General features: G+C 37.0%; 2 protein-coding genes across 7 annotated transcripts in view; one reads left to right on the plus strand and one right to left on the minus strand.

Annotated features, from left to right (window-relative positions):
- The window catches only part of GLT8D2 (glycosyltransferase 8 domain containing 2), a 38,051-nt gene extending 36,941 nt beyond the window's left edge, over positions 1-1,110 (plus strand). For 3 of the 5 annotated variants that reach the window (XM_072973100.1, XM_072973101.1, XM_072973102.1), the window contains one exon: positions 320-927. In XM_072973100.1, coding sequence (XP_072829201.1) covers positions 320-492 — 173 coding nt within the window. In that variant the 3' untranslated portion in view covers positions 493-927. Of the gene's footprint in view, positions 1-319 lie in introns of all 5 variants that reach the window. The other 2 variants (XM_072973098.1, XM_072973099.1) reach the window with 1 other exon arrangement.
- Positions 1,045-17,799, minus strand: TDG (thymine DNA glycosylase). 2 transcript variants are annotated; one of them, XM_072973097.1, is made up of 10 exons: positions 17,537-17,799; positions 11,932-12,074; positions 9,673-9,914; positions 8,313-8,382; positions 7,066-7,201; positions 6,784-6,866; positions 6,610-6,704; positions 3,942-4,113; positions 3,416-3,541; positions 1,045-3,008 (listed from the first exon to the last, which is right to left on the minus strand). In XM_072973097.1, the coding sequence occupies exons 1-10, from the start codon at positions 17,557-17,559 to the stop codon at positions 2,878-2,880; spliced, it is 1,221 nt and encodes a 406-aa protein (XP_072829198.1). In that variant the 5' UTR covers positions 17,560-17,799; the 3' UTR covers positions 1,045-2,877. The 2 variants fall into 2 exon arrangements, with proteins under 2 accessions (XP_072829198.1, XP_072829197.1); XM_072973096.1 differs by having other exon boundaries at positions 1,045-3,011.
- Between the last annotated feature and the right edge of the window lie 58 nt (positions 17,800-17,857).

Below are 17,857 nucleotides of genomic sequence, written 5' to 3' on the forward strand. Positions count from 1 at the left end.
AGGACTTAAAAAAATTGATTCAGTAAATTCACATGTGCTGCTGTGGAGGGCTTCCCAAGACAGTAATTTTAAAAGGCAAGGTGAAAAAAAAAATCCACACACACACATAACTGGTGTATAGGTAGAACATTACTGGGAAGAATTTCGTGAGAAACTCTTTAACAGTGGTTATTTTGGAGATTTAGGGTAGATGGTAAATTCTTCATTGTATACCCTTTAATTTGTCCAATTTCTTTTTTTTATAATAAACATATTCAATTTTTAATATAAAATTTTTATTTTCTAACAAGCCTCTTATTTTCCTCTAAACATAATGAAGGCTGGAATCCAGATACCAGATATTCGGAGCATTTTCTGCAGGAAGCAAAACTACTCCACTGGAACGGAAGACATAAACCTTGGGACTTCCCCAGTGTTCACAATGACCTATGGGAGAGCTGGTTCGTGCCTGACCCTGCAGGGATATTTAAACTCAATCACCCCAACAGCTGATATAACTTGACATTCTAAATACTTCCTCTATAAATATACGGAATTGTCCATTTGTAGCCTACTATAACACTGTTCTTTCTGAACAGTACCTTTGATACATATGATCCACAATTAAAAAAAAACCCCACTGTGTGCAAATAGTACCTTGGATCATACAGATTTTGATTTACTTCCTTAAGTACAAGTGGCACTTATGAAGGATTATGTGAGTGAAATATATTACTGTAAGAAATTAAACCCATGTAGATGTCAGCAATTTGCTTAACTCTGAATGAGTTATTTCCACAAATTTAAAATGTTTCTAAATATATTTTTCACATGTAGATATTTTTAAACAGGTTGCCAATTGCCAATCTTGTGTTTTGTAGATTTTTATAGATTCATGTACATTTAAAGCATAAATGTCTGAAAAAATAAAATATTCATAGATTTTTAATGATCTTCATCATTTATATTTATATATTTATTCTATATGTTAATAGAAGGTAAACTGATCTCAGGTTGACAAGGGGAAGGAACACCAGTAAGTCTTGCTACAGAAAACACTGCAACTTAAGGATAACCATTCTTATTATTTTTTATTGTAAAACCCATCAGACTTTCAAATGAATTTAAAAACTTTTTCAATATTATTTAATGAAAAAGCCTCATATTGTCACGTATAGGATATATCAACATTTATTATTCATCGGTTGTATTTAATGAAAAACACCATTATTGTATGTTTGGAAAATTCCTCAAACCCATTCTCTAGTGAGTGTCCACTGTAGTTTAAAGGGGATTTTCTCCACTCAAAAAAAAAATCTACTATAAGGCTATAGTTGTTAAAAACCAGAGCACTACCTAGTTACATGCTTTACATAATCCCATGAAAAAATAATTAAATTGTTCCTAATCCCTGATGCAAGGCACTTCAAAGCACCCGCATAAAACATCCATGTAAACAGCAGTACAGTACATGATTTAAATAACATCAGTGACTTATACACAGCTTGACCTAGACTAAAGGAAAAATAAAATCCATCATAGCCACAGTTAAAAAGTCTGTTAAGATTCACAACAAGAATTTGTTTCTCTTATTATAAAAAGAACAGGCCGTAAAACCTTTTAGAAAAAAAATCCCAAAACCTAATAAATATTGTCATATTGAAAAACAGCATGCTCCCTGGGTAGGTATGAAATCAGAATATTCAGAAGTGATCAGGAGTAAATGCTAACAGCATTTCTGAATACCCAGCTTTAATATCTACCAGGCCTAGTAGTCTGGACTATTTGTAGCACCATGGAAAAATGCATTAGAAAATCACAAAGGTTCAAACTAACCTTGCCATGAAGTTCACTTAGTCCACAAATAACAAATAGCAAAGATGCAGAGAAAGAATTTTTTTAAATGACTGGCTTATTTGATTTACTTAGCAAGAAAAATCCTACATTATTTATTTTAGTACATCTCATGTACATAAAGCACCAGTTTAAATAAGATTATCAAACATCTACAGCATCTTGTTATTCAACCTGAAAGTTCATTTCTCATCACTTCCATGTTACATGCTTAAAGTGAAGGAGGATAAAATTAGAATGGTGATAAATATGGAGATATTCAGTTCCTTCCCTATCAAATGTATGTCTCTCAAGTAAAACACAGATGAAGTAAGAAAATGTAAAAGGTCTTCTGCAGTCTCTGAAACTTACCATATCAGCAGAATAGTTTCTGCCTACTAGAGGGTTAGCACATGGGGGTGAGAGGGCCAAAGCCAGGGCTCACTGCCCTGACGGGTAAGGCCAGGTCAGCCTTGCTGCTGCAAGGCTGTACATACATTTCTACTACCAGGCAACTCTCACATACGCTTGCCACTGGTAAAGCAAGGAGGTCTGAGTGTGAATACAACTCAGGAAGCCCATTAAATGTGGCTAAAAACTACCAAATGAATGACTCCACTGAGGGTTAACCTCATAGATGAAAATCAACATATGTGCCTCTTCGCCAATGGTAATTCTTACTATTAGCATGCCTTTCTTAGGCACAAAAGGGATACTGGTGTATCAAGGGTGATGCACAGTAATCAAATATAAATATTCAGACTGTTGCACTTTAAATTAATTATAGATTAAAAGTGACTCCCAAAAGAAAATCAATTTCTTTGTAAATGAAATATAGTTTATAAAAAGCTGGAATGATGGTTAATTCAAATACAAAAACTCATATACAAAAAACCCTACCTTTTCTTTCCAAACTACTTAGATTTGTACAGTTGATTCTGCTGTACCATGATTACATCACCATAGTAAAATACGAATAAAATACTTGAGTTAGCAAACTGAGGGCCACTTCTTGACAACTGCATTAAAACTGCAGCATTTAAGCAGGGCTGAGAAGCACCATTCTTAAGCATGGTTTCCTTCTTCCTGTTCTTGCGTCCCACAGTGATTATTAAAGGAAGGAATCTGGTCTGTAAACGACTGGGTCATCCAGTGCCCATCTGGAATGTCATTGAAAGTTGATTCTCCATTGTCAGCTGCTGGGTGGGTGGGGGTGTTGGGGGGGGAAGAATGTTAGTTTATTCTATTTAAAAGCTTTAAATGATCAAATTAGGAAATTTTAACAGTCCAGTGAAGGAGAACTGATATTAAAATAGTTAAGCAAGCTTCCTGAATACAATTAAAAGTTTCTGTTCTGTTTTAAGACATAGGACTGATAAATCCTCATTTGTTATTCAAGGAGGAAAATGTACCAAGATGACTTAGAGTCAGTGGCTTAAAGAAAATGAGCTGTAAAAGCTTATATAGTTAAACAGCAAATAACCATCAAATTTTCACTCTAAGTCACTAAATAGATTTTTATATCTTCGTTCCCATTCGTCAGTGATTTGTTCTCTCTAAAAACCAAGTCTTTGAAAGGAACAAACAGATGGAAGAGACATACTCTGCCCATTTGCAAGGAAGCTGCAAGGTTCACTATTGCATGGATTTTCACCATAGGCACCACCATATGCTGCTTCATAACCCGGATCGTATTTTTCTTCTTTCACAGCCATCTTCTTTGCATCCTCTGTGAAGAGGGTAAAAGGGATTTAAAACTGACTTGTATACCAATTTTGGAAAAAGCTTTATTCAGAAATTATCATGAACAAATCTTTTTCTTGAATTTCACATATACTGAGATACAGCTTTTGCTTTAAACTCTTTGTAACACATACCAAATTAACTCATAAGAACTGTAAAAACCTATTAGGTTTAATTTTAGGTGAGCCATAATGTTTCTTAGCTCCTCAATATCTGTAGGAATAGACTGGAAGTCCTTGGTAAATGGGGATTTTAGCAGTGACTAACATCTGTTATCAGAGCACTATGGCTGCAAATGAAATTGTTTTGTTTTCTCCTGCGTTTAAATCCACAACATGCTTTCCGTAATGTATATATACATGACAGGAGTGATAATGGTAACATACCTTGGGCTAGCTGTAGGTCAAACGTATATTGCACCTCTTGAACGTCTGTGTTTCGTTCAATGCCTTTCAACTGATCTCTTAAGTCCTTCAGCTTAATGTAGTAATGAACTTTATCCTGGGCTCGAGGAAACTGTGCACATCTTGCACTGGATGATGGCATAACATAGCAGAGCTAGAATCATAAAATCTTATAGTTACAAAAATCTTACAATTCTATTGAATCCACTCATATTGACATCAGAAAATTTATCTTTCTTTGGGTTAATAACTTGATACTTATCACATATCAGTATATCAAAATCAATTAACAGTAGTTGTGCTGAAATTCAAATTTGTAATATTTACTTATGACGAAGTCAACAAACCAAAAACAGTGAGGCTTTTATCCCCCAGTATTCATATAAAAAGGGCATATATGTATACAACAAAAAGTCTTCCCTCCTAATTCTGTTTCTATCCACCTAGCTCTCTTTCCCAAGGGCAAGTTCCAGAGGTACTCCATGAATATACAATCAAGTGTCTGATACATGTACTCTCCCTCGCCCCTTTAAAAAGCACACAAAAGCACACTCTCTATCCCCTGTTGTGCACTTTGCTTTTTTTACTCAACAACTGTATCTCAGAGACAATTCTGTATCAGATATCTATATCAGAGTTACAGCTTCCTTTTTCATAGCTGTGTAGTACTTTCACAACTTATTTAGCCAGTCACCTGTTGCCATTTAGTTTCCAATCTTTTAATATTACAAGCTGTAGTGAAAAACTTTGTACATATTTAATTTCAAATATGTATGAGTTCATCTGTTGGATAAATTCCTAGAAGTGGAATCACTAGGAAGAAATACATTTGCATATAGCATTTTGGATAATGGAGACAAACTATCCTTCATAGAGCATAACAAAATATGTAAGGACACATATCTTATCAATAAAAGAGTGAGGCTGCTGAATTATGAACTTTAGAGCTGCATTTTCTTTTGGTAATTTTTAAAAATTGAAATATAGTCAGTTTACAATGTGTCAATTTCTGGTGTACAGCATAATATTTCAGTCATACATATACATACTTTTTAAATATTATTTTTCATTATAGGTTAATATAAGGTATTGAATATAGTTCCCTGTGATATACAGAAGAAATTTGTTTTTTATCTATTTTATATATGGTAGTTAGTATTTGCAAATCTCGAATTCCCAATTTATCCCTTCCCACCTCCTTTCCCTTCTTTACCATGTCTGTGACTCTGTTTCTGTTGCAATTTTTAAATTGGTCTCCAAACTATGTATTACAGAAAAAACCCAAACCATTATTCACTTATTTTGCTTTGTTTATATTAGTATTTAGAAAATCCTGATTCATAAAAATATGTAGGTGCAAATGCTACCAAGTTTTGTAATAGCACATTTTCAAATCTCAAGATATCCTTCAATTAAAGTGACCCATAAACTTGAAAAAGTATTTTTTTCAAAGCTGAATCATTAATATCATCAATATCTGTGAATATTTCAAGATAAGGAATAAATTTATTAAGATAAATGCACTCACAGATCATTGTAAGAGCTGAAACTACCTGTCTGGATATGATTCAAGGTCACTTATTATTGCATAGCTATGATCACATATCCAGGAGATGTACCTGAGCCTCCTCATCTGGCACTTGAAGGGACAATAATGTAGTGCTCTATAGGAAGTGATGAACCCTTCCGTACATTTTCACCCAAGTAGACAAGGGTAGGCCTCAATTTGAAGAAAGACCAGTGCTACAACCTACTTTATCAATCACTTATTTATAAGAAGTTAAAAACAGAAGTTTTGGCTCACACAGGCACCTTCTAGTCTGTGTGGCCTGCTGTTATCTGTGGCAGCATACCCCAATAAACTTTTCCTTCAACTTAAAAAAAAAGAAGAAATTTTAAAATAAGTTAAAATATGTATCGATGGCAGAAACTTTATTCTGAGGTCTCCACAACAACTTGTCAGCACACTGGCTTCTCATCATTTAAAATATTATCTATAACACAGAAGTCCGTGCATGTGTATTTTTATTTTAGAAGTTGTAAACAAAATTCAAAACTATTTAAGAAGCAAAATTTGGACGAAATACCAGAAGAGACTCCACAGAAATTATACAGTTTGAAAACCAATGTGTTATTTCATCGTGCCTTTATGTATAAAGATAATAGTACCAAATGCCAGTCAGGCTGCCCAGATGCCTGTCTACAACTGGGCTGTGCTGTTTATATGGCTCTAAAATGAGACTGGGCTGAGATATATAAAAAGGGAGTGATTAGCAATTTCACTAATCAGACTCATGTCTATATTAACTTGTTTCACAAATGAATACAGGCTAACCCACTTGAATTTGACAAGAATATGCCATTAAATATATCTTGAATATAGCATGTGAACCAGTTCCTCTCAGTATTTTAGCCAAATAACATAACATCATAAAGATATTTATTTGATAAATGTTTCTTTTCTAATAAAACTGTAACACTATCTGAATTAACTTGCAACTTTTAGTTCAAGTTGATATATAGATATTATTCAATAAAATACAGTGTTTTTTAATGGTATAAATTACAATGGATAGACAAATAAAACGGGACACTAGCTAGAAAAAAATTCATATTTAGTTGACTTACAAATGTAATTGTAAGGACTTACAGTTTCTGTGTCTGGGATCTTATGGGGTTGAAGTCCAAATTCTAAATTCTTAACCTTTACTCCAAAAACTTCCTTACTAAAAATTTCATAAATACCTAAAATGAAATACAGACATATTTACATTGCCCATAATGTTAGCAAAGAAAAAAGATAAAATTTAAAAGTAAATCTTACATTTTCCATTAAACACTGCTATTCGTGGCTGATATTTCTGTAATTTCTGCACTAGAATACGTCCTCCTTCACGAAATTCTTTACTAAAATTGAATTAAAAAGTAGTCAAAACATAAATATGGCAATATTTATAATATGCTAAATTCAGATAGCTTTCAATAAAAGATCAAATCACACATTTGTTAAGCTCAGCTTGAACCAGAGCCACAGGATGTTCCTGGGGTACATGAGGCAACATCATGGTCAAGGTTCCAACTGTAAAAATAAATGTTATGTAATCACCTGGAGAGATCCTTGCTGCCTGGTGTTGTCCTTTCCACCATATTGGTAAATCCAATACCATACTTTCCTGGTAAAGTGTGATCATCCATGTGACTCAGCTGGACCTCACTCAGCCCTGACATAAACAGACACTTCCCTGTGAAAAAAAGAGTTCAGTTTATTTCTGTAAAAGGCCAAAGGATTTTCTGACCCATGAATTAATGTGGTTGTCTACAGTCTATTCTTGAAATTAAAAAAAAAAGATTTAGGATATTTTAAAAATTATACCATAAGTCAACTACTGTGTCAAGCAGTTACTATATGCTAGATACTATGCTAACTCCTTCATAGGGATTATCTCATTAAATCATTGTAACTATCTTATGAGATACTATTATTACTTTTCTCCTTTTACAGGGGGTCAAGGTAAATGCTTGTTGAGTATGCAGCTAGTCAGGGTATGAAACTCTGAAACTGTTTTGCTTTTTAATAACTGGAAGTACCACTACCTGCCCCTGGAATACCTCAAACAGATAAACATACACCAATGGACTGAGAACATTCAAACACCTTAACAGAGATAATATGTTATTGGTTCCAAAACCACATTACTATCATTTGTCCTAAAAATTTTTAATGTTGCTCTTAGATAACCAAGTAGTATTTCCTGATTGTCTACTGCATGCCTTGTTCTATTAGACAGTGTTAGATAAGACGATTTATATATAGGACAATACAGCAGCAGGGAGATCGATCTTAAAGCTCACTCTGTAAGTATGAAGGTCTTTAATACTATTTCCTGCAGGATACAAAGTATCTGTGGAGAATGTCTCCAATCAGAGCATTTCTTAGCTATTACAACTTATTTGCCAATGCATTTCATTTCTCCTAGGAAATAAGATTAGTAGAAAGCTGGAGAGTAAGGATTCTGTCTGCACTGGCACAATGATGTACCACTGTTACTATGTCTGTAGATAACAACTGAAAAAAAAAATTTAAAAAAGGTAGTAAAACTCATTAAGAATAATTCAAACGAAAAAGAAAGTACTCCTTTTCATGCTCCTCCACTCTTACATGCCAAAATGTTAACAGTCCCAGATCATTCTAAACCTTTTATTTTTGTGTATGCACACACAGAAAAGATGTATGTGTATTTACTCAAACATACAGTCTCTTTTTAAAACAAAATTTGGTTTAAAAAACAAAACCCAAACTATTAACAAAGATAACTAGTTTAAAAGTAAAATATAACAAAGGTAATCACTTACAAAAATGGTTTCCAGGTCCAGGGTAATGATGCCCTTTGTAAGCAGCCATTAGTCCTGGGTTTATGCCAATCTACAAAACAACATGTTTATACATTTTAGCCTTGAAAAGTAGGTTTAAGCCTTAGGGCTTCTGTGGAGAAGTGATGGACAAAATTACATTGATAAAAATTTAATCCAGCATTTTAAGCAATATCTTTATCGATTATCTACTCTTGACCTGAACAAAGTATTCCAAAGTATTGAGGAAAGAGATTTCCTTTATATTAACAGTTTTGCTGTTGTTTTTAAAAACCAGTTTGACTTCCTCATATCCCCAGTACCCTCACCCCCAGCTGGGCTGCAAAGAGAGAGGTCCTGGAGCAATCAATCAATCTGAGCCTGTGTCCGGCCACAAGTCTGCTTCTCAGCTCCCAACAAGCAGCTTATTCCACATCATCTACACAGTTGTTTACAAGCTGATGTTTCTTACAGTTACTGACAAAAATCAAAGTTCAAATTCAGTGTTATCATGGACCTAGAGATTATCATACTAAGTGAACGAAGTCAGACAGAGAAAGACAAATACACGGTAGCATGTATATGTGGAATCTAAAAAATAGTACAAATGAACTTATTTAATTACAAAACAAAAACAGACTTACAGACATAGAAAACAAATTTATGGTTACCAAAAGGGAAGCATGGGAAGGATAAATTAGGATTATGGGATTAACAGATACATACTACCATATACAAAATAGATAAACAACAAGGATTTACTGTATAGTATAGGGAACTGTATTCAGTATCTTGTAATAACCTGGAATGGAAAAGAATTAAGAAAAAGAATACACACATATATATACACACACACACACACACATCGATACATATACATATCTGAATCACTTTGCTATACACCCAAAACTACCACAACATTGTAAACCAATCATACAGAACGAAAGAACGAAAGAAAGAAGAGAAAGAAAGAAAGGTGTTATCACTTACGGAGAACCCACAGATGTCACACAACTTAAGTGAGTCACATGGATTATTTCAATTAATTGCAATCCCTATGCCAGGGGATCCACCTCCATCTTACAATCACCCCTACTTCACCAATGAAGAAAGTGGTGTTTAGGAATGTTAAGGCTTGTCCATGGTCATACTCAGGTGGCAGGATCTGAAACCAGACAGCCCTGCTCTGGAGTCCACCCTCTTAACACATCCATTTAATACAACCTCAAGAAGGTTATACTATTTACTCCCCAAAAGGATTCTTAGAAATGGTTCTTTCCAGCAAAATGCTATTTGTAAGGACATGTTTAAAGTTAATCTACCAATGCCATTTATAAAGCCAAACCAGGACAAAAATCCTTACAATCACAATGTCCAGATTGAAGGTCAAAATGTCTGGGAGAGTCTTGGTCAAAAGTTCAGCTTCCGAAACACCATTGAAGCGGTCTACTTTTCTTTTCACTTTAAACGTGTCTGTAATTTTTTCTTGCTTTTCTTTTGATTTTGTGGACTTGCCAGACTTTTTGGCCTCAGCCAGTTTTTTGGGTTCCACTGGTTTTTTTGGTTCTGTTGTTCTGGGTTTTCTTTTCCTTCCTTTTGGAGTCTCTGAAACACAATGATTTCCAGGATGTAGATGCAGAAAATCTTAACTTACAAATTTTATGTAGCTTTCCCAGGAAAGTCACCCTATTAACATTCTTTTTTACCATTCTCTTCTATTTCCCAACATCGGTCTCCTCTGCAATGTCGCCCCCTTCCTTCACCCTAGAACTGGCTTCATGTGGCCCACCTTCCTTCCTGGGCTAGCACGCAAGTTCTTGGGATGAAACGTCCGTAACAATCACAAATTGATTTTCCACACAATCTTGTCTGGCATCTTAGCCTCCCCAGGGATACAAGTATCTGTGTACTATTTTATAAGAATTCTGAATGTAAATACATACATTCAGATAGTTAAGTAAACAAATGCAAGAATAAACAGAAAAACAGGGAGGAAGGGAAACATTTTAACTCAATTTCTCCATAATCTGCAGCAGGAGAAAACCTCAAATGGCTTGTGGGCTCGTTTTAGAGACTGAGTGTATATTCTGTTCCCCACACAGACGAAGAGGTGAATTCAGAAGTGCTGGGGATGAAATCTCTGGGCTGGCAGTATTTTTCAAAAGATAAGACTACAGCTCTGATCTCAAGGCCTCAAGCAGTTTCTCAGCCTTGGCATTACTGACATTTTAGGCTGGATAACTGTGGTTTGTGGGGGCCTGTCCTGTACATTAAAGAATGTGTAACAGCAAGCTTGGCCTCTACCCACTAGACACCCTAGCACCTGCCCGTCATGACAATCAAAAGTATCTCCAGGCAATGTCACATGCTCCTTGGGGAAAAACTACCCCTGGACAAGAACCAATGACATGAAAGTACCCAACAGGAAGCCTTGGTTTTGTTACCTGTAATTCTTTAAAAATCTCTTTCCTTCTTGGGCCCCTACACCACCCTACTACTATTTGCATTTACTCAACTGAGTCTCCCATCCTTCCTTCTACCTCACACTACTTTAGCCACTCCCTGTGCCAAGAGATCCACCTCCACTGGCTTTGTGGCCAGGAAAGTCCTAGTGCTCCCTGCCCAGAAACACAGAGAAGAGTCAAGGGCAGACGGTATCTCCAATGTAGTGGAGTGAGATTTGTCCCTGCAATCGTAAAATGAAACTCTGAGCACATTTCTCATTCCATACTGCTACATTAGAGAAAACTGCTACCCTCTCCACCCCAACCCCCAAACCTATTCTCCTCTCTTCTGATTCTCTGTCTTGGTGAATGGTATCTCCTTCATCCAACTGCCTGGGAGTTACTTCTAGGCTCCTCTTTCTCCCTCATTCCCCCACATGAAATCCATTAGTCATGGCCTTGCCTCCAAGTTCTGTCTTGCTCTCTACAATACTATTTTATAGTATAGTGTGTGTGTGTATACATATATAGTTTCATACTATATATTTATATATATATAAAGTTAGATACATATTATATAACTCTACTACATCCATAATAGTAAAATGTCAACCTATTTAAGTCATCCTCTCATCAGCTTCCTATTGCCTTCAAGATTCATTCATTAGTTGAAACAACAAGCCTCAGCTGCCTCCTATCCAGCCTCATCTCTCACCATTTCTTTGTTATACTCCAGACTCCAATGACGCCCTGCTTCTCCATGCCTGTGTTTTGGTGCACGCTGCACCCTCGGCCTGAAATTTTCCCCATCCCACCCTTCACGTGCTACTCCCTCACCTTTGACTTTCAGAGCTCTGGGAAGCTTCCTCTGAGCCTCAGTCCAAGTCAGGTGCCAGCCCCACGAGCTCCTAGAGCATCCTGTACCCCTTCTCACCACTTAGCACGCTGAGTCGTCACATGTTTAATTTTCTCCTATTATATTATAAGACATTTGAGGGCAAGATCTACATTCTTTCACTCTGTAAAACCTGTTACAGTGCCTGGCACATACTAAGTATTTAAAAAGCAGATTAAATTTTTTAACACAAAAAGAGAGCTAAAACTCATCATTAAACCCTTTCTTAAGTAAGTTGGCTAAGGCAATGGCTAATTTTCTAAGTTATGTGGGTGAAAACTACCTGGTATGGGTTCCTGAGCAGGAGCTGGGGCTGGAACGTCTGCTGGTATTTCTTGTTCATTCATAACTGTCACATTAGGAACTTCCGCCATCACTTGTTGGAATGGAAATGTGTAAAAAGCTTGAGTTTGCTGAAGGGAGTAGCTGAAAGTACAATTAAGTATAAAAAAAAGAGGACAAAATTACCCAAGTTTAAATGATCAGCTCTAAAAAATTCTCAGGATCCAAATACTTGTAACCAGACTGTAGTGTTAATTTAGAGCTAACAACAGGGAAAAGAGAAGAGGAGGATCTATTCCCATACGTACACATTCACCCAACCTTTAGTGAGTGCCTACTAACCAACTATAATTTACTCACACTGTTTAATGACAAGATGTGTCATCAATAAAACTTACCAGTCCTGTCAGGTCAGCCTGCACTTTCCCTGAGAGGAGACCGTGGGAATTTTTCTCCTAGAAAGACTTGAAAGGCCCATCAGCTCATACAGGGTTGAAATAGCCACAAAAATAAATTGCGTTCGTACCTTCAATGCTCTGGTCACAAAGAGTCCCTGCAATCTAAATCTAATCCTTTTTTCCCCCAGCTTTATTGAGATACAGTTGACATGTAACATTGCATAAGTTTAAGGCATACAACAGTGTTGATTTGATACACAAATACTGCAAAATGATTACCACCATTGCCTTAGCTAACATCTCCATCACAGTACCTAATTACCGTTTTTGTGGTAAGAGCATTTAAGATCTATTCTCTTCCTAACTTTCAAGTATATCCTTCAGTAATATTAGCCATAATCACCATGCTATACTTAGACCCCCCAGAACGTGTTCATCTTATAACTCGAAATTTGTGCCCTTTGATCATCATCTGCCTCTTCCCACCCCCGTCCAATCTAACTTAGAGTTCTCTTTTGGTTTATTTGCCTGTTTACTCATTTACTCATCAGATCTGTTTTTTAATTGTTGCTGGTTTTTTGCCACTAAGTGAGGACTAGAAATGGATCTTTTATAAATATCTGTGAATTTATGGAAAATGCCACGCTAAACCACTCTTCTGAACCTGAATTAAACTCTGTTCAAAGTGTTCTGTTCAGTGTAAAGAACACAGGCTTTCACAGAAAACCGCTAACAAAATATTTTTGATTACTGTAAACCACTACCTCAAGCTGTTGCTATCAGTACAAAGCTAGGGAAGCAAACATGTATTTTATGAAACTTGAGTTACAACTAATGCCAAATAATGATACTGAATATGCAGTAGGAAGAAAAACACTAGGAAATAAAATGGATAAGTATCATTTACCATTTGGAGAGAAAAAAAGCCATGTTTTCTGTGGCAAGCTACTCTACTTAACAGTTTTCTTTTTCTGTGATGTGTGGAGAAAGAAAATAGAGGTTAAAAAGGCAAACAAGTCCACTTTAAATGGGTGAGCTTTACAGTATGTAAATCATATCTTAATAAAATGGCAAACTAACACATTTCCCAGGATAAACTTAAATGGCCCAAGCAGACACAGGGTAACAGACCACCTGTGGGTGACTAGGCTAGAATATTTGATACTCAAAGATATCTGTGGACAAACCACCGGAGAAGCACTTTAGCTTCAAGCTATCTTTGAGGGTAAGATGGTACAGAAAAGGTGAAGAACTAGTGAGAAAGATATTAAACTATATCTTAAGCACTTTATTTCTTTAAGTATATTGTTTTCAAATTATTTATAAAAAAGATAATACAATGATTTAGTAAATAATAGTACTAAATTATTGTGAGAATTCTGTGCAGCTACAGAAAATTAATTTATTGATATGTAAAAACACAGCAGATGTTTATATTTTAATGTGGAAAAGAATACAAAATAGCATTGTGAGCTAAAGCTGCACGTGGAGAAAATATGTAGACAAGGACTAGAAGATGGGTGGAAAAATGAAAAGAAAGGCTTAAACTGTGCCTGGCACAAAGTCCAGTGTCCTTCTGTTTCCACACTTTAATAAAAAGCACATTTTCATGGCATTTTTGGATAAATTGTCAAAACACTGGCTGTTCAGTGTTTATGATTTAGATACTCTGAGGAGTTGGCTATAGCTAGGTTACCTGAGAGATATGTGCAGTTACCTTCTAGTAACTAGTAAGAAATTCTAGTAAGATGCACTGTAACTTTTGATTATAGTCAGTGGCATCTTTCTGAGATGTTAACACCCCCTTTCAGCTTGAATATATGAGTAAACACATGTGGTCACAGTACGTAAGTGGCCAAAAGAATCCAGGAAGGTCTGTTCTTAGTCTGTTGCACTGTCAGGAAGGCAACGTACCACTCTCTGTGTTTCTTGTTACTGCTCTCAGAGTTTCACAGATCTGTCCCATTTTTGAGCATTTCATAAAAATCCAAACTTAAAAATATGTAAGTTGGCAAATCTGTATGTCTTTGCAGAAATGTCTATTTAGGTCTTCTGCACATTTTTTGACTGTTTAGGGTTTTTTTTTTTATATTAAGCTGTATGAGCTATTTGCATATTTTGGAAATTAATCCCTTATTGGTCTCATCATCTGCAAATATTTTCTCCTCTTCTGTAAGGTGTCTTTTCATTTTATTTATGGTTTCCCTTGCTGTGGGAAAGTTTTTAAGTTTAATTAGGTTCCATTTACTTATTTTTGCTTTTATTTCCATTACTCTCAGAGATGGATTGAAAATAATATTGCTGCAATTTATGTTAAAGAGTGTTCTGTCTATGTTTTCCTCTAGAAGTTTTACAGTATTTGGTCTTATATTTAAATCTTTAACTCCTTTTGAGTTCACTATGTATATGGTGTTAAAGAATGTTCAAATTTCATTTTTTCACATGTAGCTGTCAAGGACTGGTTTTTACAGCCATCTGAAATTGATGAACTGCGTATTTTCCGACTGACTTTTTCAAAATATACATGAGCGTGCACACTTGCACGTGCACACACACACACACACATACACAGAGTTGACTAAGAAGTCCAGTTAATTCAGATTTTGCTGTATTTCAAAAAACTAACTCTTTAAGGCTTCTCAAAGATGAACAATTCCAACTTTAATCCCCAGTTATTTTCCACTACTTTAAAGATGTAAGTTTCTTTTTTCTAAATACATTGTCTTAGTCTGTTCAGGTTGCTATACAAAACACCATTGACTGAGTGGTTTATAAACAACAAATATTTATTTCTCACAGTTTTGGAGGTTGGAAAGTTCAAGTGCAAAGTGCCGGCAGACTTAGTGTCTGGTGAGCGCCTGCTTTCTGGTCCATTTTAGGCTGCCTTCCTCACATGGCGGAAGGGGTGAGGGATCTCTCTGGGATCTCTTTTATAAAGGCACTAATGCCATTTAGGAGGGCTCAGCCCTCATGTCCTAATCACCTCCCAAAGGCCCCACTGCCAAACATCCACACTGGGGGTTAGGTTTCAATATGAATTTTGGAAAGACACAAACATTCACTCTACAGCAACTTTCATTTAAGTAAGCATATATAACACTGAATGCTTACAAAATAACAATCAATGCTAAGTAATCCAAATGCTTAACTAAAAGGGACTAGTTACATAAACTATGATGGAATACTATTATAACTATTTAAAGTCTACATTCAATATTGCTAAGTGGAAGTGTGTGCATTCATCATGCATCACTGGGTACTTAGTGTACACAGTCTACTAGAAACTGTAAACACAAAAATTTAGAATGAGCCAGAATCCCCAGTTCATTTAACTATTCTTCATATAGCATCATTTCAAGTTTCCTCACTATTTGGTCATTTATGTGGTGCTCAGAATAAAAGAAAATAAAAATAAAAATACTCCTTAGCCTTCATCATCCTGAAACTGAGCAGGGCTATCAAATTCCTCATTTGGGAGACATATTACAGAACCATTACATTAACTTTACTGGCACTCACATTATACTGTTGATTCATATTGCATTTATCATCAAATGAAAACTGCCCTTTTATGGCCTCTCCTTCATCTCACACTTGTATCATTGATTTTTCTATACCTAAGCACAGGACTGTGCCATTTTTTGGTAAAAGATGATTCACATTGCAGCCAGTTGGGACTGACTTGGATTCTGATTCAATCTATCAATTTCACAAACCCCTCAGAGTTGAGTCACTCAACTATTTTATCAGCATGCCATCAGCACTTTAAAGCTGTTAAAACTGTGAAAAGTTGGGGTAGGACTACATGGCAAATCAGTACAGACCTCTCTTCAGCCTGTTCTTGATTGTCCCAGTAGTAAAGCAGTTCTGATGTCACCTAATAGGACTGCCACCAGTCAATCCTCATCTTGCCCACAAAATGCAGAGGTATGGCACAGATATTAGGGAGGTGGGCTCTGAAGCTATACTGCCTGGGTTCAAATTTCAGCTCTGCCATTTACTAGCTGGACTCTGCCCATTTTACATAAGGGCCTTAAGCATCCATGGATTTCAGTATCCGTGAGGGTCCTGGAACAAATCTTCCACGGATACCGAGGGATGACAGTAATTTATTTGATGGTAGGCTTTACCCAGGTTTCAATTCCAATCTGAAGATCACAAAAGTGACAGCGATTTCCACAAGTCCTGGTGAATTCATTTTACTACTTAAGTTTTTCAGGGAAAGAAGTGGAATACTTTATTTCAGGATTTGATCCACAACGTCAGGGTAAGTCTGAACTTCATTTACATATATCTCCTTCCCTAAACCCTAAGACAATTCATGTTAATTACTTAAGCATGCCCCTTCCACATATCACTGATTCACAGCATGTCACAACTGGATTCCAGAGACGCCCTATTTTACAGACATGAATAGGGTAGAGAAATTTAGCGTCTCACCCAAGTACAGGGCCCAACAGCCACAGTCAGGATAATTCTTCATTAGGTCTAATAGTATAGTATTCCAAAGTAAACCATTTATTTTTTTCTTTTTAAAAACTGTTACCATATTTAGTTTTTCATATGGCTTTCCGTCAGGAATTCAAATTGCGAAGTCTCTGCTTTTGCAAAACTCTCCACGTATCTAACTCCCTAAAGGACATATTAAAGTAAATTCTTATGATCGTCCCTAAGACCGCCAGAACACAATTTTAGATGACTTCTTGGGATTGTTACTCATAGTCCCAGAATTCAAGAGCTCTAGTATGGCAATGTTATCTACCTTGAGCCCCTGGCGTAAACTTTTGGGGAAGGAAGCCACAGCAACTCTAAAATAGAAACTCCTGGAGTGATACGTGTGATACTCCACCTTAACAGCTCGGCATGATAATGGAGAGAGAAGAGAAATGCAGCTAAGAATGGCAACCAGAAAGAAATACTAACCGGAGACTGCTGGCTGCTTACTGCATTTTAAAGCCAGTTAGGTGCTGGGAAGGACTGAGGAGGGGCCCGGAGGCAGGCGGCACCAGGTTCGAGCCGCCGGGATAAGGAATAGGCGGACCGGGTAGCCAGTACGCACGCGCGACCCCGGCCTTTGTACTCGGGCCGCGGCCTTAAAGACCTTAAAGACCCCCTACGTACGTGCGTGCGTGCGTGCGTGCGTGCGTCCGCGGCAGGCCCCGCCGCGAGGGGCGCGGGGGGAGGGGCGGCGCCCCGCCCCGGCCTTACCTGCCCGTGTTTTCCGTTTCCATTCCCTGCTGGCGGGCGCGGCTGCTCCTGCCAGGGAAGCGAGCGACTGGCCTCTGCAATACAGCGGCGCACCCACGGCGGTACGATAATAACCAGTCACTTGGACACGACTGCTGGCAGAACTGGGACAGCGGATGGCCCTCAAGCTCCTCCCCCAAGCTTCTAGGTCCCCCTACTCCTACTCCCCATACCAGTCCCACCCTCGGCGCCCCACTTCCGTCTACTCTGAGCCAAATCCCACGCCTTGCGGGCGTCACTGTCGTCACGTGACACAGGGCAGTCCAATCACGTTCGCGCTTC

Source organism: Vicugna pacos, chromosome 12, assembly GCF_048564905.1.
Source record: "Vicugna pacos chromosome 12, VicPac4, whole genome shotgun sequence".
NCBI lineage: Eukaryota > Metazoa > Chordata > Mammalia > Artiodactyla > Camelidae > Vicugna > Vicugna pacos.